Source organism: Thalassophryne amazonica, chromosome 14 (genome assembly GCF_902500255.1).
Source record: "Thalassophryne amazonica chromosome 14, fThaAma1.1, whole genome shotgun sequence".
Classification (NCBI taxonomy): Eukaryota; Metazoa; Chordata; class Actinopteri; order Batrachoidiformes; family Batrachoididae; genus Thalassophryne; species Thalassophryne amazonica.
Genome location: NC_047116.1, coordinates 32,488,382 through 32,515,513, shown reverse-complemented (window position 1 = coordinate 32,515,513; position 27,132 = coordinate 32,488,382). Strand labels below are relative to the sequence as shown.

At 39.4% G+C, this 27,132-nt stretch overlaps 1 protein-coding gene across 1 annotated transcript; it reads right to left on the bottom strand.

Annotated features, from left to right (window-relative positions):
* Window positions 1–688: 688 nt before the first annotated feature.
* Window positions 689–17,031, bottom strand: cd302 (CD302 molecule). Its single transcript, XM_034186730.1, has 6 exons — window positions 16,851–17,031; window positions 14,971–15,096; window positions 14,765–14,875; window positions 6,746–6,928; window positions 1,675–1,695; window positions 689–1,565 (listed from the first exon to the last, which is right to left on the bottom strand). The coding sequence occupies exons 1-6, from the start codon at window positions 16,936–16,938 to the stop codon at window positions 1,363–1,365; spliced, it is 732 nt and encodes a 243-aa protein (XP_034042621.1). The 5' UTR covers window positions 16,939–17,031; the 3' UTR covers window positions 689–1,362.
* Window positions 17,032–27,132: the final 10,101 nt, after the last annotated feature.

Below are 27,132 nucleotides of genomic sequence, written 5' to 3'. Positions count from 1 at the left end.
TATATGTCATGTCTTTAAAACACTGAGATGGCACGTGTGAAATAGGCCAACATGTCAATATGTCTACAGCCGCAGAGACGAAACTACAGACCTGTGATATACAACCCCAATTCCAATGAAGTTGGGATGTTGTGTAAAGTGTAAATAAAAACAGAATACAAATCTCTTCAACCTATACATCCTTTAATTAACCTGGCATTCCATAAAAAGGTATTAAAGTTGTTGTGAATGTGTAAGAACCAACAAATCAACACACTCATACAAATAACAATGAGAATCTTACCAGTATATTTTAGAAGATTCATGATTAACTTACATTCAACAAATGCACAGCATATCTGTTGGCCAATTCAGCAATAAAATCATAACTAATTATTTGTAAATAAAGGGGCATCACCAAAATTACAAAGAAAACATGCAATATTTAATGCCGTCCAAGTGTCATAGCAGAAACTTTCAGTCTTATTTGCTAGTTTTGGCATATCAATTGGAGATTTCTGGTAACAGTATTTGCTTGTAAGACTGTCCACATGAAGGTCTCAATGATCAAAAAGAACTGGAACATTTCTGGAAAGACGTGGACAACACCAATTAAAATCATTTCATCTTCATTACACATTTCAGAGTCTCACAGTCAAAAAAATTATAGCTAAAATAAGTAAACTATCAGCATCAGCTGTAGCATTTCTTTTTGTGTAGAATGGGCAAAATGAGAGCTTTATTATTCAGCATCTGGCAACATATGGACAGAACTCGCAAAAAAAAAAAAAAAAAAAAAAAAAAAATCAAAATCTCTTTGGCAGGTTTGATCTAAGACAGGTTTGGAAAACAACAAGCAATTACAAAGATCAAAATGAGCTTTTTTCGGACCAAGCAACCAAGAAAACGTGTATAATGTTATGAGAGTCTCATTAGGACCGATTAAAAACACGAGCTCACATGAACATTACTTAATGAATACTGATCTGCTCACAAATGCTTTGCTCTTCAGATAATTTCAGTGAGAAATAAATCGTGTCTGTGATGAATTGTAATATGGCTATCAAAGTGTAGTGCATATTTAACAACAAAAAAATCAACCTGACAAACTGTGTGTGGAGTATCAGCTGATAAACACGCAAGTGAAAATGATTGAAAAATTATACAATTGATTGTTGTGAGTCTTCTTGAGAGCTGATGACAAAAAAAGCAGTGAGATGTTGCCGTCCCACAGAGAGTAGGTAACAGAGCAACCCGTAGCTCTGAGCTACAACAACAAACCTGCTTCAGTAAGTGTTCTCAAAAAGGGTTTCTCTTTTCATGCACACACACACAGTGAGGAAAACCTGATGTTTCTCGTGGTGGATGTAGGTTAAACTTCTCCTATGGCACGCTGTTGGTCTCCTCAGCCTCCACCAGGCAGGCTTGGTCCGTGTCCAGGAGTCGGAACGGAGGGTGGTGCTCAAATGCAGTGAAGATACTGGAACCAAGACTGTGCTTCTGGTGCACGAACCAAATAGCCGCTGAGATCCCGATAATGGCGACCACACTCAGAATGATGAGGGCGGACAGTAGCACGTTCGGTTCTGAGGAGGACAAGGAACAATGCAAAAAAAGGTCAGCGACATAAACAAGCTTTAAAACAAACAAACAAACAAAACAAAACACACACACACGGCTCAAAGGTCTACTTACTCTGTTTGGCTTCCTCCACTTCTGTGAAACAAAAAAATCACAAAAGAGTCATTGTCAGGCAAAACTGTGTTTCACGGGCTCAGGCATGAAGAAATTGGGCTCACAATAGAAAAAAGGACTCGTCTTACAAAATAACTTTTGGCTTCTCCCTTTTTCCTTTGGGGGCCACAACAACATACCCAATATAGATTTGCATGTGTATTTGGCACAAGTTTTACACCGGCTGCCCTTCCTGATACAACTCTACATTACATGGAGAGTGGGCAGACACAGAACTTCTTAACGCTGGTGAGTAAAATGATATGAAGCAGAAGACTTTATTTTCAGTTAACGTGATGACAAAAGGCTCATTTATGCTTCATTTATTTACCAATCAACGTCTGTTTCAGACGATGTAACCATCACTGCCCATATACTTCAATACGTCATTTACGAAAACACAGGTATTAAGCAAAACATCCAGTCCAAGAAAGCAGTGTAGGAGCCAAAACACATCCCTGATGAACACCAGTTTTCACTGAGAAAAACTCGGGGACTCTGCTTCTGCTCCACAAAGCACTCACAGTATCTGTGTATAGGCTGGCTATGATGTCCTGTAACTTCTTGGGGATCCCATGAATCAATTAAATAAAACAATTTGTGAAAGTCAACATAGGCAATGAAGAAGCACCACCAATATGCATGCTTGCGTTCTACGAATACTCACGGGGCTAGAATCCGGTCGATGATTAACTTTTTGTGCACGAAGACAGACTGTCCCGGTTGCTGAGCCAGTACTAGCTGGAACTAAAATCTATAAAGAGTAATCCTTGTAAGCATCTTCCCCAGCACAGACAGCAGCAGTGCGATACCCCAAGAGTTTACAATCCATACAATATGATCTCCTTTTCCTTTCTAGATTGGAACAAGTCCTTTCTTACAGATCCCTGGAGCTTCACAGCTTATAAGGCTATTAAATATTACCATTAGGCATATTATACTTGGAGGGGAGGTGGTGGCTAAGCGGTTTGCGTGCTTATTTACAGCACAGAAGGTTCCCAGTTCCAGGCCACCCCTGCACATTCTTTATGTACTGTGGAGTTGTGTCAGGAAAAATGTCTGCCAAATAAACATGCAGGTCCATCTCAAATTTACTGTGGTGACACCTGAGTAAAAGAAGGAAGAAGCTGATGGGACTTACTTACTTTCCATGTTATACTTGGTAATAGTATATACCAGGGGTATTCAACTCCTCCAGAAAGGGCAGAGGGGGTGCAGGTTTTCTTTGCAACCACCTACTTCACTGAAATCACCTGGTGGAGTTGGTGGTTGCAAAAGAAACCTGCAACCCCCTGCCCTTTCTGGACAAGTTGAATACCCCTGGTATATAGGAGTGGGGAATATCATATCATTGTTTTTTCGCTTTTTGGACGGTGTCGGTATTATATCACAACATTACTGGTTTTACAGTATATAACATCTTTAAACAGTAACTTATTTATGCAAGCATGTAACCTGGACTATTTACATTCTCAATTCTATTCCTTCAAAGTTAAAATCTGGATGAAAAACTTCATGAATCAAAATGTATTTTTTTTTTTTGTATGATTGCCAACTTGTCTTCATGGGAAAGACGTGAACAAACTTTATAGTCAGTGACATCTATACGAAAAGCATTTAACAGGTGTCTTGACTTGTGGGAGGAGCAGAAAAAATGTAGTTCAGAGCTTTGATCATCATAGTGCTGAGGCTAACAACGCTGAGTGCTAAAGCCACATATAGGGAGATGGTAATAATACTGATTTACAGTGAATAAAAATGTTGGATGAAAACCAGTATTTCTCATGTAAGCATGAAATACATTAACATTAAATACAACAAAGTAGGGGTGGGCCATATATACATGATATAACCGTTTCACTGTATAAATTTGGCCAACGGTAGAAGTTTAGACTACACCGATCAATCGCTGTAATGCTTGTTGATGACGTCATCGTATCTTCCTCAGTGACTCTGAACGACTGGAAAAGGCTGCAGTCACTGCTTCAGTCAGGCTCCATCTCCACCTCAGTAGATTAGAACTTCTCCTTGCTGCGTTCACACCGGGCGCGACGTGAGCGACAGCAGCGACAGGTTGCCATGTAATCTCTATGGAACGATGCGTTTTGGCGCCAAGTCACGCAACGCGACGCGATGGACGCGAATGAAGCGATTTTGAGCAACTGCCGCATTTGTGGCGCGATATTGCGTCGCATCACGTCGCGTTGCCCTACTCCCCGAGTTGAAAAATCTGAACTTTTTCATCTCGTCGCGCCGCGATGACCAATCAGGGACTGAATATGTAGTGACGTGGAGATGTCTGGAGTTTGAATGAAGATGTGAACATGTCCTGTCTCTGGTAGCAGCCTGTGAGCAGGACTTATGTCTCTTTTGTCCTTTATTTCACAATTATGACAGAGTTTTTGGAGCAAGCAGCAGCCCCCCAGGAGCGGGAGCAGAGTTTCTATTTTACTTATTAACTACACAGATGTATAATAAAACAAATGGTGACTGGTTTCTAAACACAATTATGACAGAGTTTTTGGGGGAAGAGCGAGCTACAGCCCCACAGCAAGCAGTGGAGTTTCTTTTTTTCTTACGTGTGCGCGCGAGCGAATCGTCTGTGGAGATTATTTTAGCTACTTATTAACTACAGAGATGTATAATAAAGCAAATGGTGACTGGTTTCTAAACACAATTATGACAGAGTTTTTGGAGCGAGCAGCAGCCCCGCAGCAGTGGGAGCGGAGTTTCTTTTTATTTTTATTTTACGTGCGTGCGCGAGCGAATCATCTGTGGAGAATATTTTATTAATTAACTACAGAGGTGTGTAATAAAACAAATGGTGACTGGTTTCTAAACACAATTATGACAGAGTTTTTGGGGGAAGAGCAAGCAGCAGCCCCACAGCAGGCAGCAGAGTTTCTTTTTTTTTTTTTTTTTTTAATTGTTTACATGTGCGCGCGTGAAAGGGACAGGAGGTCCTCAAACTGGGTTCTGCAGAGGCGGAAGGACCGCTGAAAGCAGCCGTCATCCAGACGCAGCTCCTGCAGTAAATAACGATACTCCCTGAATTGGGAACGTCTCATGACGGTTGTCAGCTTTCCACAGCAACTCGCTCCGTGTGATCAAGGGTTGTCAGGTTAACTTGACGGACAACCGGAGCCGGCGAGCAGAATGGAAGCTCCTCCTATTTGATGACGCACCGGGGCAAATTTTCGCAGCAAAAGCAGAGCGACACACCGGGCGATGGTGGCGCATCCGTCGCCACGCGACCCCCATGAATTTGTAGCGTCTGATCGCGCCCGTGTAAAATTATAAGTTATTTTCACCCTCTGGAGTTGCCTGAATGAATTCGGTTACATAAAAATCACATGACCTAATTAAGCAATTGTCTCATTAAATTCATCAGACTCAGTCTCTGTTTCAATGTGTTTTAAAAGTGCATGCTTCAAGCTTTATAAGAGTTTTTAAATTATGTTAATAGGCCTACTATAACCTGAATTCTGATGAATAATTTTGGCAATGTTTTTTTTTGTGAATTTTATGGTCATTTGGAATTTTTTGGTGCCTGTATTTGCAGAAAGTCGCAGTAAACAGTCTCACATTCCCTCATTCAACTGCGCTGAAAGCTCCATCTTGGGGCAGGAGAGCAGAAAAACAAACAAACAAAAAAACAACAACAAAATAAAACACACCTTCCACTCTACCACTGATGGAACCCCACAACATAAGCCAATCAGGATCATCAACCTACGTGGCGGTGTCTCTGAGGTCTTTCTGGACAAAACGCCACCAAAGCAGACAAACTAACACTGCCTCCTTCTGGACAGAAGCAGGAATGGTGACATGAGATTATTCCAAAGCACAAAAATACATGTCTAACAAGCCAGAGAATCAGGTGCTCAAAATTAATTATATCTGTTTTTGTTTTTCATTTGTTTATTTTAATCAATTTAGCTTTGCAAAGGGACTATATGACCCATTCAGGAATACTTCCATTATAACTTACACTTAAGTTTATATCATGATATATACAGTTACCATGAAGGGATTCAACTTATGTCGTGGTATGAATTTTAGGTCACATCGCCCAGCCCTACGCCAAAGATATTTCATTGAATTATATTGTAATCAGTAATGAAAGAGACATAATTTACATGGTGTAGATTTTTAATGGTTCTTCAGTTTATGGGTTCTTTAATAGATATCAATAGATCTAAGTTTGGAGTTTCCACTGGAAAGCATGTATAGGATGGATTTTGTCCTCCCATAGTAAGCTAGCAGATAGATACCTAAAACATATTACATCATAGCTTCTGTTTCTATAATAACATACCCATATTTATAGCTTAGCCTACTAGCTATAATTTAGTTCTACAACAAGTCTACAGACTAGGTAGATGTTTACTACAATCTTCTCCTGTATGAATATTAAGGTTTTAGTAGCTAACTCCTATAATATTATGTAGTAACTATACTTCTTGTATATGTTGTTTACTACCCTGATTGTGTAAATATCACTTATATACATGCTGTCCATATTCTTGAGCTGCTTAGGTGGGTAGGAAGAGTTCCCATGGGATAAAAAAAAGCTTTTCAACCTACCATCCCTGGTTCTCAAGACCAGGCACCTAAGTGGCTCTACTCTTCTCTTCTCTACTTTTTTAGATATTTATATATACTTTAGTATACACTAGTAGAGTTGTACCTTAGAAGTGGAATGTATAATAGAAGATATATCTTACTGAATTTTCATAAAGAATTAGTCAATAACTCGTGTCAATTATGTAATGGCCTATGGAGAGAAGAAAAATGAAATTGAGTAGGTGCAACATTGAGTATGTGCATCTGTTTGAGTGTGTGCAAATGAAAGGGGGCCAGGCAGAAAATAAGTAATAGTGAGGAGAACAGTAAAAAATGCGAAAACGAGAAAAAAAAAAAAAAGGAATGATACAAGAAGAAAAACATGAGTAGTGAGCGTGTGAGACTAGCACTTTGCTCTTGCACAAAATCTCTGAATAAATGTCAAAAACATGAATTAAAATCTTACTCTGAGCCGTCTCACAGACCACGCCATTCTCCCGTCCTTCCATGCAGCTGACATTTTCCCATTTCCCCGTGCTGCTGTGTAGAGTCACACATGTATCCGTGGGTGCAAGATCTGACAGCGAGGAAGCATCTTCCCAATTTGTGAAGCTCACGGCATCCTCACTCAACCACTTCATGTCATCACCTGACAAAATGCAATAATCATTACTTAATTCAGGGTTGAAATTACCAGACCCCCCCAACACACACAAAATTTTGAATCCTAAAGCTCTAAAACGCAGTCTGGGAATATTCCAGACAATAAATTGCAGCGAGTGCACCACCCATTTTGCTGATTATTCAAAATCACTCCTCCAGTAGTATTCTGCCCTTACTAGGATGCAACAGTTTTCTAGTTTGGCAGATTGTTCTGGAGGAAATACTGGGGAAATCACTGAAGAAATGAACAAATTTCAAATATGGTTTGACCAAAACAAATTGTCATTAAACGTAAATAAAACAAAACTAATGTTATTTGGGGACTGCAGATGAGCAAGTGCAAATACAGATAGATGGGGTGCAGACTGAAAGGGTTAATGAAAATAAATTCCTTGGGGCAATTATAGATGACGAAATCAGTTAGAAACCACAAATCAAATATATACAAACCAAATTATCAAGAAGCATTTCAGTGTTAAAGAAAACGTGTTCTGGATCATAAATCACTCTGCATCCTATACTGTTCCATTGTCTTAACAGATTTCAATTACTGTGTAGAGATCTGGGGCAATAACTACATGAATTCAACAAACTCACCAACTATGCTTCAAAAAAAGGGCAATACAGGTCATTCATCAAGTCGGCTATCAAGACCATACTCACTCACCCACTCTTAAAGTCAAAAATATTAAAAGTAACAGACAGTAAAATTCCAAACAGCACAAAGCAAAAATTGTACAAAGCAAAAAATAACCTTTTACCAAAACATACAGGGTTCGAGAGGGGGCATATCAATAGGGCAGCGCAGTCTCGTTTGAACCCTGCGTGATATCGCAGGATTTGACCACTTACGGGGACAACCGGTCCTGTTGCACAATGTATACAAAGCATAACTTCACATGGGAAAATGGCGTACTGTTTTGTTTTCGGCTGCAATCACCGAAGCAGTTGCGAAAAGAGGAGTTTTTTCCATTCCCAGTGGAGAAGGGAAGATGAGGCAAATGTGAGAGGTTGTGTTGGTAGCCTACACAGCTAACCAGAGTAGCTGAAGTCTCTTGCCTGCACCATTGCCTCGACACGTCTGAACTCCGGGACATAAACAAACTGCAACACGTGTCCACTTTCCATCGCATAGTCACTTTTTCTTTACATTACTAGGATGCAACAGTTTTCTAGTTTGGCAGATTGTTCTGGAGGAAATACTGGGGAAATCACTGAAGAAATGAACAAATTTCAAATATGGTTTGACCAAAACAAATTGTCATTAAACGTAAATAAAACAAAACTAATGTTATTTGGGGACTGCAGATGAGCAAGTGCAAATACAGATAGATGGGGTGCAGACTGAAAGGGTTAATGAAAATAAATTCCTTGGGGCAATTATAGATGACGAAATCAGTTAGAAACCACAAATCAAATATATACAAACCAAATTATCAAGAAGCATTTCAGTGTTAAAGAAAACGTGTTCTGGATCATAAATCACTCTGCATCCTATACTGTTCCATTGTCTTAACAGATTTCAATTACTGTGTAGAGATCTGGGGCAATAACTACATGAATTCAACAAACTCACCAACTATGCTTCAAAAAAAGGGCAATACAGGTCATTCATCAAGTCGGCTATCAAGACCATACTCACTCACCCACTCTTAAAGTCAAAAATATTAAAAGTAACAGACAGTAAAATTCCAAACAGCACAAAGCAAAAAATTGTACAAAGCAAAAAATAACCTTTTACCAAAAACATACAGGGTTCGAGAGGGGGCATATCAATAGGGCAGCGCAGTCTCGTTTGAACCCTGCGTGATATCGCAGGATTTGACCACTTACGGGGACAACCGGTCCTGTTGCACAATGTATACAAAGCATAACTTCACATGGGAAAATGGCGTACTGTTTTGTTTTCGGCTGCAATCACCGAAGCAGTTGCGAAAAGAGGAGTTTTTTCCATTCCCAGTGGAGAAGGGAAGATGAGGCAAATGTGAGAGGTTGTGTTGGTAGCCTACACAGCTAACCAGAGTAGCTGAAGTCTCTTGCCTGCACCATTGCCTCGACACGTCTGAACTCCGGGACATAAACAAACTGCAACACGTGTCCACTTTCCATCGCATAGTCACTTTTTCTTTACATTTTTACTTTGTGTGTAATTGTGCACAAAAACCCAGAGGAAGTGCCGTGTTTCTGTCCCCGGAAGTAGAGAAATTGTCAATTTTATCTCTTTAACACCTGCCCTCAAATGAGACTGCGCTGCCCAATTAAGAGAGAAAAACATCTTCAAAATTAATAAAATCCATACAAACAAGAAAAGATTCTGCATTTCATTTTGTGGGGTGAGACTGTGGAACAGTATGGGTGAGGAGTTAAAGTGTCTAAACATTCACCAGTTTAAAACAAAATATAAAGAATGTGTTTTCACAGGATACAGAGATGAAGTGGGGGTGTGAGAGTCACTAGGTGTTCACAGGAAATATTATTTATTTCTATATTTATGGTCATTGTCAGTGGTGGGCACAGCTAACCAGAATGTTAGCTTCGATAACCACTAATCGGCTAACTGAAAAGTTAACTTTTATAACGCTAAACAATTTATCGGAAGTTACAGCTATCCACTAACTTTTGGTACTGACTCCAGTACACTCGCGGCTACTGACAAGCACGTTTTCAGTTTATGCACCACCGACGCTTCTGAGTAAAATCAAAGGCAATCACAAACCCAACACAAATGAGTTAGAGCTTCCATCTTTGTAAGCCCACTGATGTAAGGAAGTGTCATTTACTTTCAACATGGAACAAGGCAGTTTTCACTTATGGTTTTGATTTATAAACGAAACTAATTCTGGACACCTCATCAACATTGCCAATTCTGTCATTTTTACAAGTGAAAATATCGCACATATGTTTTAAAGTAATGCGCTCATTCTGAGGGTGTGTTAAGTTACACAGACGCCAAAAGGCATTATGGGAAAATGAGTCTCCTCTGATCACTGGTTGGTTGGTTTATTTATTTGTAAAAACCAACAGATAAGTTACTCTAATGTGCGTGCTGGTTTTTACAAACAAATGTGTATTTGAAAATATGCCATTTTTTCCATTTGTTAAAAAAAAAAGTCATTTGCAAAACTGAAAATTCTGTTAAGTGTGTGATTCTGAAAAAGGCAACCATGTCATCATTGGATGCTATTCACACTCCCATCCAGTAGATGGCAGTGTTCTATGCATTTTGACACACAACAGACAAGAACTAACATGTATAATTTTAAGGTTTACAAACGTTTTTGACTGTTCAGCTTTACTAACTATGCCAGCAAATAATGTTAGCGGACTGCAATTTAGTGGAACTAAGTTTAGCGGAAGCCAATTGGTCCGCTGATGGTTTTCGAATTTAGCTGAAAAGCTAATCTGTTAACAAAAGTTAGCTTTGTTAATTACCAGTTAGCAGAACTGTGACCACCACTGGTCATTGTTAGTTGGTTTTATCAGGTTCTTTTTGTCTTTGTCATTTTCTAAAATTCTATCATAGCATTATTATTATTACCTCCGCCAAGGAGGTTATGTTTTCGATCGCGTCCGTTTGTTTGTTGGTTGGTTGGTTGTTAGCAGGATTACTCAAAAAAATCCTCAATGGATTTCAATGAAATTTTTACCGTTTGTGTATCTTGGCCTAACGTAGAAGTAATTAAATTTTGGTAATGATCTGGAACACGATCCGAATCCAGTAATTTTTTTTAAGGATTCTTTATCATTGCAGGATAGGGCCAATTTCAACATTTTTGCATCTACCTTCATGAAAACGTGTCACAAAGGCTGAACAAAAATTAAGTTACGACACAACAACAATTCCGCATTTGTTTCTCCTCATTGAATAAACTTGTTATTAGAAAATTAAAAAAAACTTGTGTAGTTCATGCAGTTTCTCTTTATAAATACATTTGCTGAAGATCTAAGGGCTTAACCTTCTGGGCCGACCCCACCATACGACGGCTCAGACCAAGCTTTACTAAATTATAAATAACTTTTTAATGATATGAGATAAAAGCTTACTTTATTTTGCTGAAAAGTTAACTCTGCGGACTTTCGAGCCACCGTCCACCATCGGCCATCTTTGTGCTCCTCATAGAAGCTGTGTGATGACGTGAGCAATGTGAGTGTCCTATCGGAATTGGTTCACCGTCACATGGTTTTCCAAAATCCAATCATAGGGCAGATTCACCTCACGTCACACACCAAAGATTGTTTTTAGAAGTGATGTACTACTAGTTGGCCCGTTTGAATAGCCCCCTGGCTGCTCCAATGCGCCCTGCGCCATTACGCACTGTGAAAGTGAGCAGACGGAACAGACGGAGAGCCTCTCATACAATCTCACATGCTCAAACAGTGTGTGAGTATCAGGATTGCTTGACTAGTTTTCCTGTGAATGTTATTGGATAAGCCTGTGGCAAGCTCTCTTGCTCTGGCATAAAGCACTGTTTACCATATCAATGGAGCGGGGGGGAAGCGCTCCTCAAACTGAATGAGCCTCAAAGTGTGAATGTTGCTTTCAGAGCAGGAGAGAACAAACACACATTCAACTTCATAGTAGAAGTTTGTGATGTGACATTTGTGTAATGCAGACAAAAATTGCTTTGAGATGAAGACAAACAAAACGCATAGACCATTTTGTATATATTGTTCAAAATGTCCATTTGTGTTTATTGTTTGAACCTTTTTGTTGTAGTCTTTCACACAAGAGCCCAAATTACCTTTATAAAGTGTCAAAACAGTTGTTTATTATAGTTTGCTGTGTGTTTTGAATATGAAAATGTGTGCGGAAAATTATTTTCCGCTTTACTTTTTCCTTTCTTATTTCTGATTGTAAAACTTTATTACACTTATAAAACACAACTATAGCATATATATTTTGAAAGTACAGGTTGTCCTGTAAAAAAGACATACAACTTGATTGTGGGATGCAGGAAGAGCTGTTAACAGCAATAATAAAACATTTATGCCAGGCGAGTGAGATGTCCAAAAAAAAAATGCCCTCAGACACCAGAGGGTTAACCACTGACTCTGAAACATGACAGTAGATGCGTGAAACGACGTGGAATAAGTCTCTTTGCCAAAGGGTATTCCATGTGACGCCAGTGACCCTATGGCCTTGGCAGAGGTTTGCGCTCTCTGAGTGCTTCTAGTTTCTCATTTGTTACTTACGTTCCTTGTCAGGTGATGTCTTGCGACTCCATCACAAAGTTTTGTGCATGTTCAAAGTGTTGGGCGCACCTCAGACAGAGAACCGTCCTGGTAGTTGCACGTTTGTTTACAGTTATGTTCTGTAGTTATTTGTTAATTTCTACAATACTTGTGCGTTCATATCCTGTGGTTGCCCAATACTTCAGACTGGGGCCAGCACAGGCAGGGTTGGATTGGCCATTGGGAGTACCAGCATTTTTCCCGGGGGGCCGATCAATAATGGGCCGATGGCTGCCTGTTTTTCTTTTTTTTTTGCTGCACTTTGCCATGGTAACTCTCCCAGCCCAGGTAGGAGTGTGCCAGCATGGTGCGGTAAATACTCATTCATATATATGTTTAGTCTTTCATATAAATGAAAACTAACCACCCCCCTTTTCTGGTTGCACCTACGGCTCTAAGATATTTACATCTCCATAAATGCTCAAATGAAACATAATGTACTCACCTCATAGCAAACTGCACAGAGTTTTCAAGCTTAAGAAGTGTGTTGCATCTAAATCTAGTTATCTATTAATAAACGCTTAACCACTATTTCATATGTTCATCAAAGGATGCCACACGTAATTGCAGATCTACAAGGTTACAACTCACATGTTGCAATGTGATGTGGTTTGAGCAAGTAGATCTATTTTCCACAATTTTCATCATTTATTTTAATCAAGGCTTAAGAATATAAAGGAATACTGTTTATTATTAACACTTACTGAGGCGTTGCTGGGCCAGTAGCATAGATTTACATTTACGCTACCTGTCTATACCTGCGCGCAGTAACGGGCGGGTATCCCAATACCTGCCTGCTGTGCATAAAGTGATGTTATCATAGCATGCGCAATCCAAGTACTGTCCGCAGACGATAACATGAAAAGACAAGAACTGTGTGTTGGACACAATATGGATATTCCGGATGATTTTCTCATAGACAGTCCGACAATGAACAGCAGCCAAAGCAGCCAGCTTGATGAGGATGCCCTGGCGAATTTGGAGAGCAGTGCGGTACCAGCCAACACGACAAAAGTTAAAGTGAGCCAACTTTTTCTATACGCGTTTGCTGGGTGTCGTGCGTTTTGAAATGACATTAAATATTGTTAATGTGATTCCACGTGTTGTGTATCTCAGTAAGTGATAATAATGCAAATAACATGCAGTTGTCGTGCACTATGCATTTTCAGAGGCCCGACGTCCATGCCCAGTCGCCCAAAATGACCTATATTCACCCTCGTCTAACTCGGGCAAATATCGGTCATTTTGGGGCGACTGGACATGGACGGGAAATACCGCCCTCCTAAAGCATGTTATTGTATTTGTACGGTAGTGTTATTAAGGGCTTGTGTGTTTATATGTACTTTAACGGGGGGAGAGTTGGCACATTATCTGCACACAGACTGTAGTGGTGGGTCAGTCTGGACCAAAACGTCCAGGGACGAATTTTTGTCCCAGGCCAGCAGGCTGTGAATTTAACAGGAGTGGAGAGAGGACAGCTCCAAAGCAGCAACATGCAGTGCGGTTGTTCATTTAATCAATGTCAGACTTGACTGATGAAAAAGACAGCACGGCATGTGTACGTTTTTATATGGACATCAGACTGCACTCACCGTATTTTCTTGGGAAAAGATGCCGCAGACAAAGAAGGTTCTTTGCCGTTCTCCCCACTGCAGCCGCACTGAGCGTCAGCACAGTGGAGAAGACACTGTCAGTGCAAGAATGTAGTGAGGAAGTATGACGTCATGATCCGCTAACAAGCTGGATTCAAGCCACATTTGTGTTCAGACCTTGGTAAATCCTGCTTAAATCCGGCTCCCCACAGCGTGCATCATGTCTTAAAACTGGGAAAATCATTTTGCTGAATGCTGCTCTTTGAGTTTCCAGTGGAAATATGAGATCATCTGTCCATCAGAGCCCCAAATTCACCGGAGGCCGACGGGTTAAGTGATATTTGCCATCGGACAAAATATTTCAATCCATTACTAATCAGTTTTCTCAATCAGTCATAGTGCGACTACACTTTTACCTTTCCAAATAAAAATCCAAAATGTGTGTAATGCAATGTTTTGATGGAACAGGAAAAACACCTAAACAGATTTATGTTTTTTAGCTATAGTAAATATCTCAGTTCAAATAAAAACATGTGGCATGCACACTGAAAGAGTACTGAATATCAAAATAAATTCTAAGTATCATACTGGACCATAAACTTTGTTGGAAACCTCACAAAAAAAGGTGCCCTAAATGTGTTGTGTTCTGCCAGTAGATGTCACACTACTGTTTTCACAATCAATACAAAGCTTTAGTTCCCCTCTGCGTCTCCCATGACTGCCTAAAAAAAAACCAGGATTTCCTTAAGCTGTGCACGGACAACACGAGGAGAATGGGCCTGCATTGTTAAATAAGCTTCCATAAGTAGCGAAACAAAGAGAAAAGCCAACAGAAAGCTTTTATACGCCCTGATTTCAAACATCTTTCAGATTGAGGAAAAACAACAACATCCCACATTCAAAGAAAATAATGGTGGTTATTAAAAAGCTTTTGCATCTGTTGTTGAGCATGTACAGTACTGAGTGTTTCCATGGGCCTGCAATCACATGGTACTCACTGTCTGTGTCATAATACATGCTGAGCCACACGTTGACATTGCCTTTCCACACCTCTGGGCTATATTTAATCACAAAGTTATTCTCCTCAGTGCTCTGGATGGACAGAAGTTCTGAAAGCAGGACAGACATTAAAACACAATCAGAATACTGTGCATGGTGCTTTTTTTTTCTTTTTAATAAATCACAAACAGAAACTGTCAGGTACCAAAGCCTTGGCAGAGGGTTTTTGCCATTTCAAAAGTGTAGCTTTTGACTTTGTCTTCTTGTCCATGGACAAAGTGGTAACATCTCTGTCCTAAGGGAACCCACGTGCGTCCATCTGCAGGACAGTCTGAAAGAATAAAGACATAAATCATAGTTTATCATCATGTCAGGTGTGTGTGGACAGACTGGCAGCTGACCTAGTTTTTATGTGCTCGGTGTTCTTTAAATATTACATCAGCTAGACAAATAACATTCCTAAAGCATTTCCAATGTAAAAACTTTATCAAGCCAACATTTTAACAAAAAGTTTGTGCTACTTTCCATTCTCTAGTCTAAATACTGTTACACATCTTCTGGTAAGCTTCAACGTCTGGATGTGAATAGTGTTCGGCATAAATAAAGTTGTGTTTGTTGCAGTCTCACACTTTTTTTTTTGTGACCCCGTCACAAAAATGGAGGGTTTTTCGTGAGGCTTTTTTTTTTTCTTTCATTTTACCATTCATAATCCTCCACCTTCTCCTACCTGTAACCATAACCCCCCCAGAACTCCACCCCGTCACCCCATATTTTGTGACCCCGTCACTAAAAGCGCCCCATTTTTGTGATGATATCACAAACCCATAGATTAACTGACTTTATAATACAAACATAGATACGGTCTATGAATAGGGACAGGTGGCCCTGAAACACACTAACAACTTGCGGCACCATGCTGCCAAAACAATGAACAATAATTCAGCTCAATATTATCCATTTACAAATAAAAGTAATAAGTAAAATATGTTGTGTGATTTCCCACAATTTATATGAAAACAGTGATTAAGATATTCAGTTTTTATTTTGGAAGTGGCTATTCATACTTAGCTGTATTAATAATCCCAAATTCTATTCATACGTAATGCAGCATTGTTATGGTTAGAGGTTATCATTATGGCTAGGGTTCATGGTTACAGTGCTCACGTATCAATACGTATCAATAGCAAACACATGTACAAGTACGTAGCCTCATGATCAGGTGACCTATATTAACCAATGAGAGAGATGCTATGTACCAACACAAGTTCACTATACACATATGGCTATGTATGGATAGCCACTGCCTTTGTCTGTTATTATTCAGTGCAAAAGGTTCAAGGCCACCCCTGCATATCCATGTAATGTTCTCCATCTAATGAGTTGCGTCAGGAAGGGCATCCGGCGTACAATTTGTGCCAAATCCATGTGCAGAAGATCCATTTTTGACCTGATATGGATGGCTGACTTTATTACTACTATTATTATTATAAAAAAAGCTGTTTTATAAATCTGCAAATGAAGTTTGCGACTTCATAACTGAACATTTCTTTAATGAAATTTCCAAACTTGCAATATTTGGAGTTTGACCCACTTATGAGGATAGTTAAATTCTGCAGTGGGTAAAAAAAATAAATAATTATATATATATATATATATATATATATATATATATATATATATATATATATATATATATATATATATATATATATATATGTGTGTGTGTGTGTGTGTGTGTGTGTATAATAAAAAATCGTACAATACTAATATAAAATATAATAATACAATGTACTCCTACAATTCCAATGTCACAAAACGATGTTCCAAACATTTTTGTGTCCTAAAAAACGCAATCCCACTTTCGCAACACAAGATTTGACTCAGTAACAGCAGCTCATGTCAAGGTTCTGTTCCACGAACAGTGCGCACACATATAAGAAAGCGTCATAAAAGGACAGTTTTCGATGGTTATCTCCACACAAATCTTTCTTTATCAAATTAAAACATTAAAATCAAAAGTCAACGAGGCCTGAAATTGTGCTGCAGCGTCGAGAGCTAAAACAAACAGTGCGAATTAACACTTACCTCCTGCCAAACCGAACTGCGTATCAACACAAAAAACCACGACACAGCATAAAAACGACCGAAAGCGACATTTCTTCAGGGTTTCCATGACGACAGAATAAAAAGTTGGCAGCAATTTTCAGAGTTTTGTGGAATGTCTTCGACAGATCAACTCCAAAAACCAACAGCATCAACAGGACGAAACCCCGCCCACTGCCCGTCCCACACTATGGGATTAAATTAGTGTCAAAAAACTCAAAAACAGGAATAACTGAACCCACTGATCTCAACACCTCCCACAGCACTTTGGGGTTAGATTTATGTCACAAAATAAAAAGGAACTGAACCCAAATGCGCGCCTCATGAAACATTTTCCTAAATTTATCTCAGAATTCTTGTTCCTGTTATAGTACAAACATGCCATGCCACCAGTCTCATGAAAGAACAGGTACATCTGAATAACTGAGTAAATCGAACTCAACAGTGCGCTTCTGGAAGTAAAAAAAATCTCATTCATAGTATTCATAGAGATTTAGATTATGGGCTAAAAAATTGTAACAATGCACAATCTTAAATTGAAATGGCAATAATGTCTCTGATTGGTGGACAGTGCTGTTACCAGGTAAATATGTATATATTTGGAAACCCTGTGAACTGCAGAGTAACCAATTGTTTTGCTGCTAACAAAGACAGATCCAGGATTTTATTATACAAATAATGAATGTTTATGAGTTCAATGGAACGAATATTTCATGAGGTGAAAGCTCTCACCAAATTAAATATTCGTTCCATTGAAAGAATGTAAAAACATTCATTATTTGTTTTATATCAGCTAAAATAGATGCTTGTCATTTGATATTGTATTAATTTCTAAACAACAGAAAAGGGCCTTACATTTTGGTGTTCCACTGCTGCTAAAGTCCAACACAAACTTTAAATAGGAGTCCAAATTGTGACGTGTAGTCTGGTGATGCTGTGCACTGACTTCAAACTTCCCCCAAAAATAAATAAATAAAAAGACTTAGTGTAATTCATCAGTGCCACTAAAAAAAAAAAAAAAAAAAAAATCACGTCAGAAATTAATCCAGCTTTTCATTGTATCGTCCTGTTTACAGCCTCCAGACAACACAGTGGATTTGTTTTGTGTGTGTCTGTGTGTATGTGTACGCACACACATGCATGTGTGTGTGGGTGGGTGCACGAGCACGTGCGCATATATGCACATGTGCGCGTGCATATGTGAGCATGTACGCGCGCGTGTGTGTGCGTGCGTGTGTGCAGAGTGCAATGGTACCAAACCTACAAACTCTAAATGCAATGCAACACAAATGGGACAAATAATCCATGTCATGTGACATACAAAGCACCAATCAAATGACAAGGATCCACTCAGCTGTTATATAATATACAAATAATGCATGTTTATGAGTTCAATGGAACGAATATTTCATGAGGTGAAAGCTCACCGAATTAAATATTCATTCCATTGAAAGAATGTAAAAACATTCATTGTTTGTTTTATATCAGCTAAAATACATCCTTGTCATTTGATATTGTATCAATTTCTAAACAACAGAAAAGGGACTTACATGTTACATTCCAATGCTGCTAAAGCCCAACACAAACCTTTAATAGGAGTCCAAATTGTGACACGTAGTCTGGTGATGCTGTGCACTGACTTTGAACTTACAAAAAAAAAAAAAAAAAAAGACTTTGTGCAGTTCCTTGGTGCAGCAAAAAAATAAAGACTTTGTGCAGTTCCTCGGTGCCGTTTTTCATTCTAACTTCATCCTAACAGCTCTTCATGCCTCCAGACGGCTTACAACGCAGTGGATTTGTTTTGTGTGTGTGTGGGTGTGCCTGCGCAGGGTGCAATGGTACCAAACATATGGAACCAAATTGCACGATAAATGGAACCAAATTGCACTCTAAATGCAATGCAACACAAATGGGACGAATAATCCATGTCACGTGACATACAAAGCACCAATCAAATGACAAGGAACCATTCAACCATTATATAAAATGGCGGTGGTGGGGGGAGGGCAGGATTTATGAATGACCTCTTGTCACGCTTCTGGCATGCTCCTCCACAAAATGTTTAATTTTTAGGTGACATTTCCTACATTTTGGTGCATATTTCACCAAGAAATACAACCACAGAGCAAAGATATGTTATAACCTGTTTTTTAATTTATTTGAACTTGTGTTGTGGAATCCTGAATGTGATGCTGTGACATTATGATGACAAGTAACAGAGACCATTTGAAATGTCTGTGGCTAAAAAAGTGAACACCCCTGCTACTCCTTGCTGAATCAGAGCCCGGTATAAATGGATCTATTTGAGTCAGTTGTTGTTGAATAGAGTGTTCAGAAACAACATTCAGCATTTGTTTGTGGTCCATGAGGGGGCGGACGGGGGGGAGGGGTGCTCACCACGTGCCCCCACTGGATCTGCCTCTGGCTGTTGCACTCAATGCAACATATGAAGGTTGGCATTTTGCCTCACAGGTGTTACCTGAGGTCAAAATATGGCCATCGGGTACTGTAAAGACTGTGTGCGTGCATGTGTCCATACTATAACTCCAGTCCTATTACTGCCAGGGTCTTCAAATTCACAGAGAGCATTCTTGGGACACAGACCTTGGACAAGTTCAAAGGTGGCTAACCTTGACCTATTTTAAGTGGTCAAAAGGTCACATTATTTGCGTTTCCTATTTCATGCTGATACGGCTGAGGGTACTTTAGCATTGCATTCAATATTTTTAATTTGCTGTCACTTTAACAGGACGTGAATCTGTTGTACAGCTGTGCCATTTCAGGCAGCATGCTGTCAGCTGCCGAACAGTCGTTGGCTGTGTTCAGAAAAGGTCAGCATGATTCCTGTAACATTTCAACTTTGATGCCACCACTGTTGTGCTCATACGTTTACATACTCTGGCAGAATGGGCACCATTCTAATAAACAAAACGCACATGATCAGGCAACACACACTGCTATTATTTTAGTAGGATTCAAGTTAAACCATGTCTGTTTATATTTGTGACAGACTGTCGGCTTGTCCAGGGTGTTCTCCACTGCCCACCCAGTGAGGGCCTGGATAGGCTCCAACCCCCCATGACCCTTAACTGGAATATGCGGGTTCAGAAATTAAACCATAAAGCATCACAGAAAAGTGCAATGAGATGATCCCCATTCAAATTTGACATACTCTTAATTCTTAATACTGTGTATCGGCCCCTTTGGCATCAGTGACGGTTTCTAGTTTTTTGTGATAGTTGTGGATGAGTCCGGTACCTTTATATTTTGTTAGATCTGCCCATTCTGCTCAACAAAAAGCCTCCAGGTCCCATAAAGCTTCGATTGTCTTGTATGAACTGTATGTGTGAGGTTTTCTCCAAAGGGACTCAGTGATACTGATGTCAGGAGATGGTGGTGGCCACTCTAGAACCTTTAATTTCTTCTGTTGTAATCACTGAAGGGTTGGTTTGGCTTCGTAATTTGGGTCACTGTTGTTTTGGAAAGTCCAAGTGTGTCCCATGTGCATCTTTCAGGCTGATGAGTGCAAATTGTCCTCCAATATTTTCTGATAATATACAGCAAGCAAAGCCAGTGCAGCCCTGGCTGAAATGTGCAGAAGTCTCACAAGAGTTACAAAAATCACTGTCTGTATAATTACAATCAAAGATGTTACAGGTGTGGAAATGTACCCTGAATAAACCTGGGTGTGTCAATTTATCAGCCCACATTCAAGGGTAAACGTAAACTTTTGATCAGGGCCATTTGGGCGATTTATCTTATCACTATTATTTTAAAAAGGCACACACAAATATATGACAACAAATTTCTTCACCTGGCCAGTAATTTGTAAATAAAAGCAAGGTTTCCTGCATTATCAGTCATATTTTCCAAAAACTGACCAGTATCCTGCCAGGGTATGTAATCTTATGAACACAGCTGTACATGACTGCATGGACAAAGTCATATCAAAATACCTCAGTCCAGTTGGAATAAGCGGGTGTGGAAAATGAATGAATATCCTGATTGTTTTTATACAAATATAATTCCACACACGAGTCATTTTCACACCGTAAACCAGCCTGTATCAAGAAATAAGAAATGGCCAACAAATATCAAGTGAAAAAGTAACAATACCCTTTGTAAATTATGTTTTCAAAATTCAACATCATTTTTCTGCTACTTTTGTTGTTCAAATTGACCAAATGCTAAAATATGCACTGCAAATGCAACATTCAAGAGATTTTGCACACAAGAAACCACAAGATGGTGCTGTTAAGCAGACAGAAGCAAATGTTCGAGCTCAGTTTAACAAAGTGGCACCATTTTTTTTTTGTCATATACATTTTCATGAACGGATGAAAGTCTTATGAAAAAAACGAGGCTTTTTTTTTTATATGTAATAATTTATTCAAAAATATTTGTCTGTTTACACTCCACAAAGACAAAAAAGGGGGTTGATACTAGGGTATAGCATATGCACATTTTTTTTTTTGACAAAAGAAACATTACAATTTTATTGCATTATAATTAAATACATTTGGATTAATGTAGTTAAAACAATAGCAAAAGGTGATTCAATGTGATACCACCACAAAGATCTAAAAACATGCACAATACAGTTAAAAAAAAATAAAGTTATATTTAAATTGTGATGACTACAATGTCTGCATTATATTTGTGTTGGTTTGGCTGCTCCCTGTACCTACACAGTTATTTTTATTTATGTTAAACTAGCTCATAGCACCAGTGGGCAGGGTGATGACAATCTGACATTTGACCTTCACCCAGATGATTGACCTGTGGGTGACCTTGCCAGGGCAACTCTAGAATCCACTTAACTATGTGCTACATTTGATCCAAATTAGGTTGCAAATCAAATTCCTTGACCTTTTCCTTTACCAAAATAAATTCTTTAAGGGCAATTTGTGGGCAAACCTTCATTGACCCACACACATTTGGTAGAAATCAGCAAAAGAACCTGGCAACTTTGGCAAATTTGACATTGCTGGGGAATTGTGGAACCCTGTGTGCCAAATCTAGTGCCAACTGGAGTTGAAAAAAGAACCTCCCTTAAATTCTGACATCTTACCCCAATGACTGCCAATGAACAAATTTGACCTCACCCGGACAATCCCAGCACCCACCTACATATGCCAGGTATGGTACATATTAAAGTGAAAAGCTTCCTTTTTGACTTTTGACTCTAATGACATTGACCCTAGTGATTAACCTTTGGTAAATTTAATTTCACCTGTTCAAATTCCAGAATCAATAGACATGTGTGTGCCAACTTTGGTGGGCAATGGTGTGAAAATCAAAATTTTGATGCTTGACCTTGAATAAATTTATTCTTGCCTGAACGATTCCAGAACCCACCTATATATGTGTGTGGCACGTTTGGTGCAAATTAGAGTGGAAAAAAAAAACTTAAATTTTGACCTCTGACCTTTGGCAAAACAAATCTGTTAAGATGAATTCTGGGGTTGACTGTCATCCACATATAGAAATATTAAAAAGCACAGAGACAGATATGTGGATGTTGGAGGCCTTTTACCTGATGAGGTGAGGAAACATCTCGGGTGGGGGGAAGGACCTGAAGACGGGCTTCAGCTGTGTTAGGAGGCGCAGGTGGCACAAACACAGACAGCTGGAGTGTGAGTCCTGCTCCTCGTCTGGAGCTGGTGCCACAACACCCTGCAGGATACCAAAGGGTCCATCTGCCACAGGAAGGTCCGCGTACACACTTCCTCAGGCAGCCCGTCCTACAACGTGCAGTCCACGCATCCTACCCACCACCTCATAAGGTGGTGACAGTCGGGTCATTACGCTCCATCGCCACTCATAAATGATGTTTGTCCAAAAATACACAGCTCCAGTCTCATTTCTGGGATGCAGGAATATTTGGCACAACACAACACAAAACATACATTTGCCTTTTTATGTGAAAAATTCCCAAAAGTCTTACAATTCACCATTGCTACATATAACTAAAGGTGAAGGTTGTCCCTTTTGCACATGGCAGTTTTCCAGCCAAGTCTCCATCACCATGGTGGTGTTGAAAGTGATGTCTCATTAATTCACGGCCTGGGCTGATATCACAATGACTCTCACAGTTCGTACCACATTAGCGTGCTACCTGGAAACTGAGGGGAACTACAGAGATGTGGTTCCTGTTAATTTTCTGTATCTGAAAATCAACTGATGAAACTGGTAAAAGTCCTTGTTTAGTTATTGTAAACTGTAACTGTGATCCACCACAGAATACAAACATTCACACACTTTGAAGATTTCTTACCAAATGTATTTTTGCAAAATAAGCAGGGGTGACCCATAGGATTTAAAAATGAAATAAACTGGCAAACAAGCTTGTTTTAAGTGTGTGTGTGAGAGAGAGAGAGAGAGAGAGAGAGAGAGAGAGAGAGAGAGAGAGAGAGAGAGAGAGAGAGAGAGAGAGAGAGAAGCGTCTGCTCCAGCTTAATTCACACAAAATCCTGTCCACAGGGCTGTGTGGGCTACCGTGCTATTTTCATACATAATCGCTGTGAAACAATCTGAAAGTAACAGTTTACATCTCGGTCTTAGTATATTTCTGTGATGAAGTGGTGCGTCTTTCTCTCACTGACAGCCACACCTCCTAATCCTTTAGCCACTTATCATTCACCAGGTACTTACACAGGCAATACAAGTTACATTTTTGATTGATCTGCTGAATCAAGTTTCACCAGATACATCTGGGTTTGTCCTCATTATATGCTCTTTTAATTTGGTAAGTTACAAAATGGTAGCTTTTGTTGTTTTTGAGTTATTGTGTTGACAAGATAGAATCATCTGTCTATTCGCTCACTGTATTTTAGAGGGTACATGCTGATGCTTGACCAAAGCCTTGGAATTTAAGTCAGAAAAACTACCCCTTGATGTGGATTTTGCCCCCATTCTATGTCGAACAATTGATTTCACTTGGCTGGATGAAAAACCATAACCATAAGTAAAGCCATAAAAGGGTCACCCCTTTGGGTCTGGTCTGCTTGAGGTTTCTTCCTCAAATCATCAGAGGGAGTTTTTCCTTAACCACTGTCACTTGTGTGCTTGATCTAGGGGTTGGTAAAATTAGACCTTACTTGTGTGAAGCGCCTTGAGGCAGCTTTGTTGTGATTTGGTGCTATATAAATGAAAATAAATTGAACTGAACATAAGCAAAGCATTCTGAAACGGCCCCTCGGTAACTCCCCAATTCATGATGGTCTTTTTTTAGTTTTTGGAGGCTGAAGCTCAATGAGGAGCATAGTTATGGTGGAAAACCAGATTTTCAGGGTGTTTTCCCTCAGCTGTGACCATTGCTTCAAAGGAAATGGATTGCTCTGAACATACTACTGCACATTTTTCTTTGAGTACTTGAGCTTATGCGGATGGTGGGGGGAGGGAGTTACAGTCGAAAGCTAAATGTTTGTGACATGGACCAAAATACATTGTTCCCTCTGGATGTAAACGTTTTAAAAAGTCGATCCTTCCATCTTTTGGGCAAGGTACAATTTGCTTAAAAAACAAATAAATGGAGCATTGCTGCAAATCAGCACTCTACGTAAAAAGCAAATACATGTTTTTATATCTGTATCAACATAATATCTGTACATTATTAAACATTCTTGGTGAATTTGATAGAATGACATTCAAATTAGTGTATATGTGTAATCCTATTGTGGATTCCCCAAACCTTTAATCATAGCTTTGATCTACATGACACAAATGAACATTATATTATATATGTTCATTTTTGATCAGGATATGTCATTCAAAGCGCATATTAAACAAATATGTAGGACTGCTTTTTTGCATTTACGCAATATCTCTAAAATTAGAAAGGTCTTGTCTCAGAGTGATGCTGAAAAACTAATTCATGCATTTATTTCCTCTAGGCTGGACTATTGTAATTCATTATTATCAGGTTGTCCTAAAAGTTCCCTGAAAAGCCTTCAGTTAATTCAAATGCTGCAGCTAGAGTACTGACGGGGACTAGAAGGAGAGAGCATATCTCACCCATATTGGCCTCTCTTCATTGGCTTCCTGTTAATTCTAGAATAGAATTTATAATTCTTCTTCTTACTTATAAGGTTTTGAATAATCAGGTCCCATCTTATCTTAGGGACCTCATAGTACCATATCACCCCAATAGAGCGCTTCGCTCTCAGACTGCAGGCTTACTTGTAGTTGCTAGGGTTTGTAAGAGTAGAATGGGAGGCAGAGCCTTCAGCTTTCAGGCTCCTCTCCTGTGGAACCAGCTCCCAATTCAGATCAGGGAGACAGACACCCTCTCTACTTTTAAGATTAGGCTTAAAACTTTCCTTTTTGCTAAAGCTTATAGTTAGGACTGGATCAGGTGACCCTGAACCATCCCTTAGTTATGCTGCTATAGACTTAGACTGCTGGGGGGTTCCCATGATGCACTGAATGTTTCTTTCTCTTTTTGCTCTGTATGCACCACTCTGCATTTAATCATTAGTGATTGATCTCTGCTCCCCTCCACAGCATGTCTTTTTCCTGGTTCTCTCCCTCAGCCCCAACCAGTCCCAGCAGAAGACTGCCCCTCCCTGAGCCTGGTTCTGCTGGAGGTTTCTTCCTGTTAAAAGGGAGTTTTTCCTTCACACGCCAAGTGCTTGCTCACAGGGGGTCATTTTGACCGTTGGGGTTTTTTACGTAATTATTGTATGGCCTTGCCTTACAATATAAAGCACCTTGGGGCAACTGTTTGTTGTGATTTGGCGCTATATAAATAAAATTGATTGAATTGATTGATTGATATGTTCCATGGCTTTGATTACATTTTTAAAATAATCAAATATTTTTCAGTACTTTTAAACCTAAAAATCAAATACTTTATCTTAATTTATAATGACTTCACAAGGTCCACATGCTGTACCTTCAAAAACCAGCAGGGGGCTGCACTGCCATTCTTCAATAAAGTTAGAAGTTAGGAAAAACAAACAAAAGACTTCATCTTCATTAGCGTGCAAAATGCAAATATATGCAACAAACAACCTTAAATTCTAATAGCTAATAGCTCACATATTCCCCAGGGTGTACCTATGGTGTAAGCATCAAGTCCATAGACGGTTGACAAGACTGTCCACACTCATTCACACACAAGTATGGCAACATTGTATGATGCACTGGACACAAATGTGACAACAGAAGTATTTGATTGAGTACGCTGACAACAAATGGAAATTAAAAAATTTATTGATAAAACTGTCAAAGAAATTAACAAAAATAAACCTTATGTAACAATCTACAAAGAAAACAAAAGTCTTTGGTTTTGACAAACACTACAAAAAAAGGGGGGAAATAAACAGAGAAAGGGGTCCTTAAACTGTACACACCTGTTACCACTGGCAATTATGTGGCACAAGTAAAGTGAAATACGCAACTTTCACACACCTCTACAAAAGTCTCATTTCCTCAAGCGGTCTGTACAAAACGCATCATAAATTACAACTTTTTCATATAACTTAATGACTGTTCACCATGGTGGTTACCTACAGTATAAGAGCATTGTATGTCTTTGGTGCACTTCTCCATTGACCCAGATATGATGGCACTTGGTTCAGACGCCGCTAGCAGCATGAATCTCACATGACAGTATTACTTCTCCATCTCAGGCAGTGCAGACGAATCTCAAGTAATAGTCACAATGGCTCTTTTATAATTGTAGCGCACGCTAGTTAACTACACCGGAAATGCTACGCCAGTCTGTCTACCGCCAAGAAGAACCAATGAACGTGTAGAATTAAAGAGGTCTTGTGAATACTACAATGCTATTGGATCAGCGTCTGGAATCAAACGCCAGAAAAGCAGCAGCTGTTTTGAAAGTGAACATGAGTAAAAACAAACAACAACAACAAAAACCTCAGCTCTATGGACAGCACCTCCCCCTTAAGTTTCTTTACAATAAAACATCATCAACAGGTCTGAAAAACAAAAGGTATTACAAACATCCTGAAAGGAAACAGCTGTGTATGGTCAGCTCTGTAGCACGGCATTTGGTCTGGAAGGACGGGCTGGACCTGCTAACCTGACCTCCTACGGAGGAGAAAAGAAAACTCTGAGGTAGATAAATGGTCAGAATGACCACCGGGGCGAATCCTGCAGTGATCAAAAACTACTCAGACTTTTATCAAAAACATGGTCGGTAGTGAAATACCACATTAGACCAACTGCTGTAGCATTCCATGGTATAGTTTTATAAATTCATTAATATGATACTGAATTGTTTTCCTTTGTTCTGTAG

Excerpts from the sequence above, each read along its gene's own strand:
- cd302 (XM_034186730.1), bottom strand. The coding sequence starts at position 16,938 with ATGGAAACCCTGAAGAAATGTCGCTTTCGGTCGTTTTTATGCTGTGTC. Across the intron at positions 15,097-16,850 it reads GCAGTTCGGTTTGGCAGGAG|ACTGTCCTGCAGATGGACGC; the intron begins GTAAGTGTTAAT and ends TTATTCTTTCAG. Across the intron at positions 6,929-14,764 it reads CATGTATTATGACACAGACA|GTGATGACATGAAGTGGTTG; the intron begins GTGAGTACCATG and ends GCATTTTGTCAG.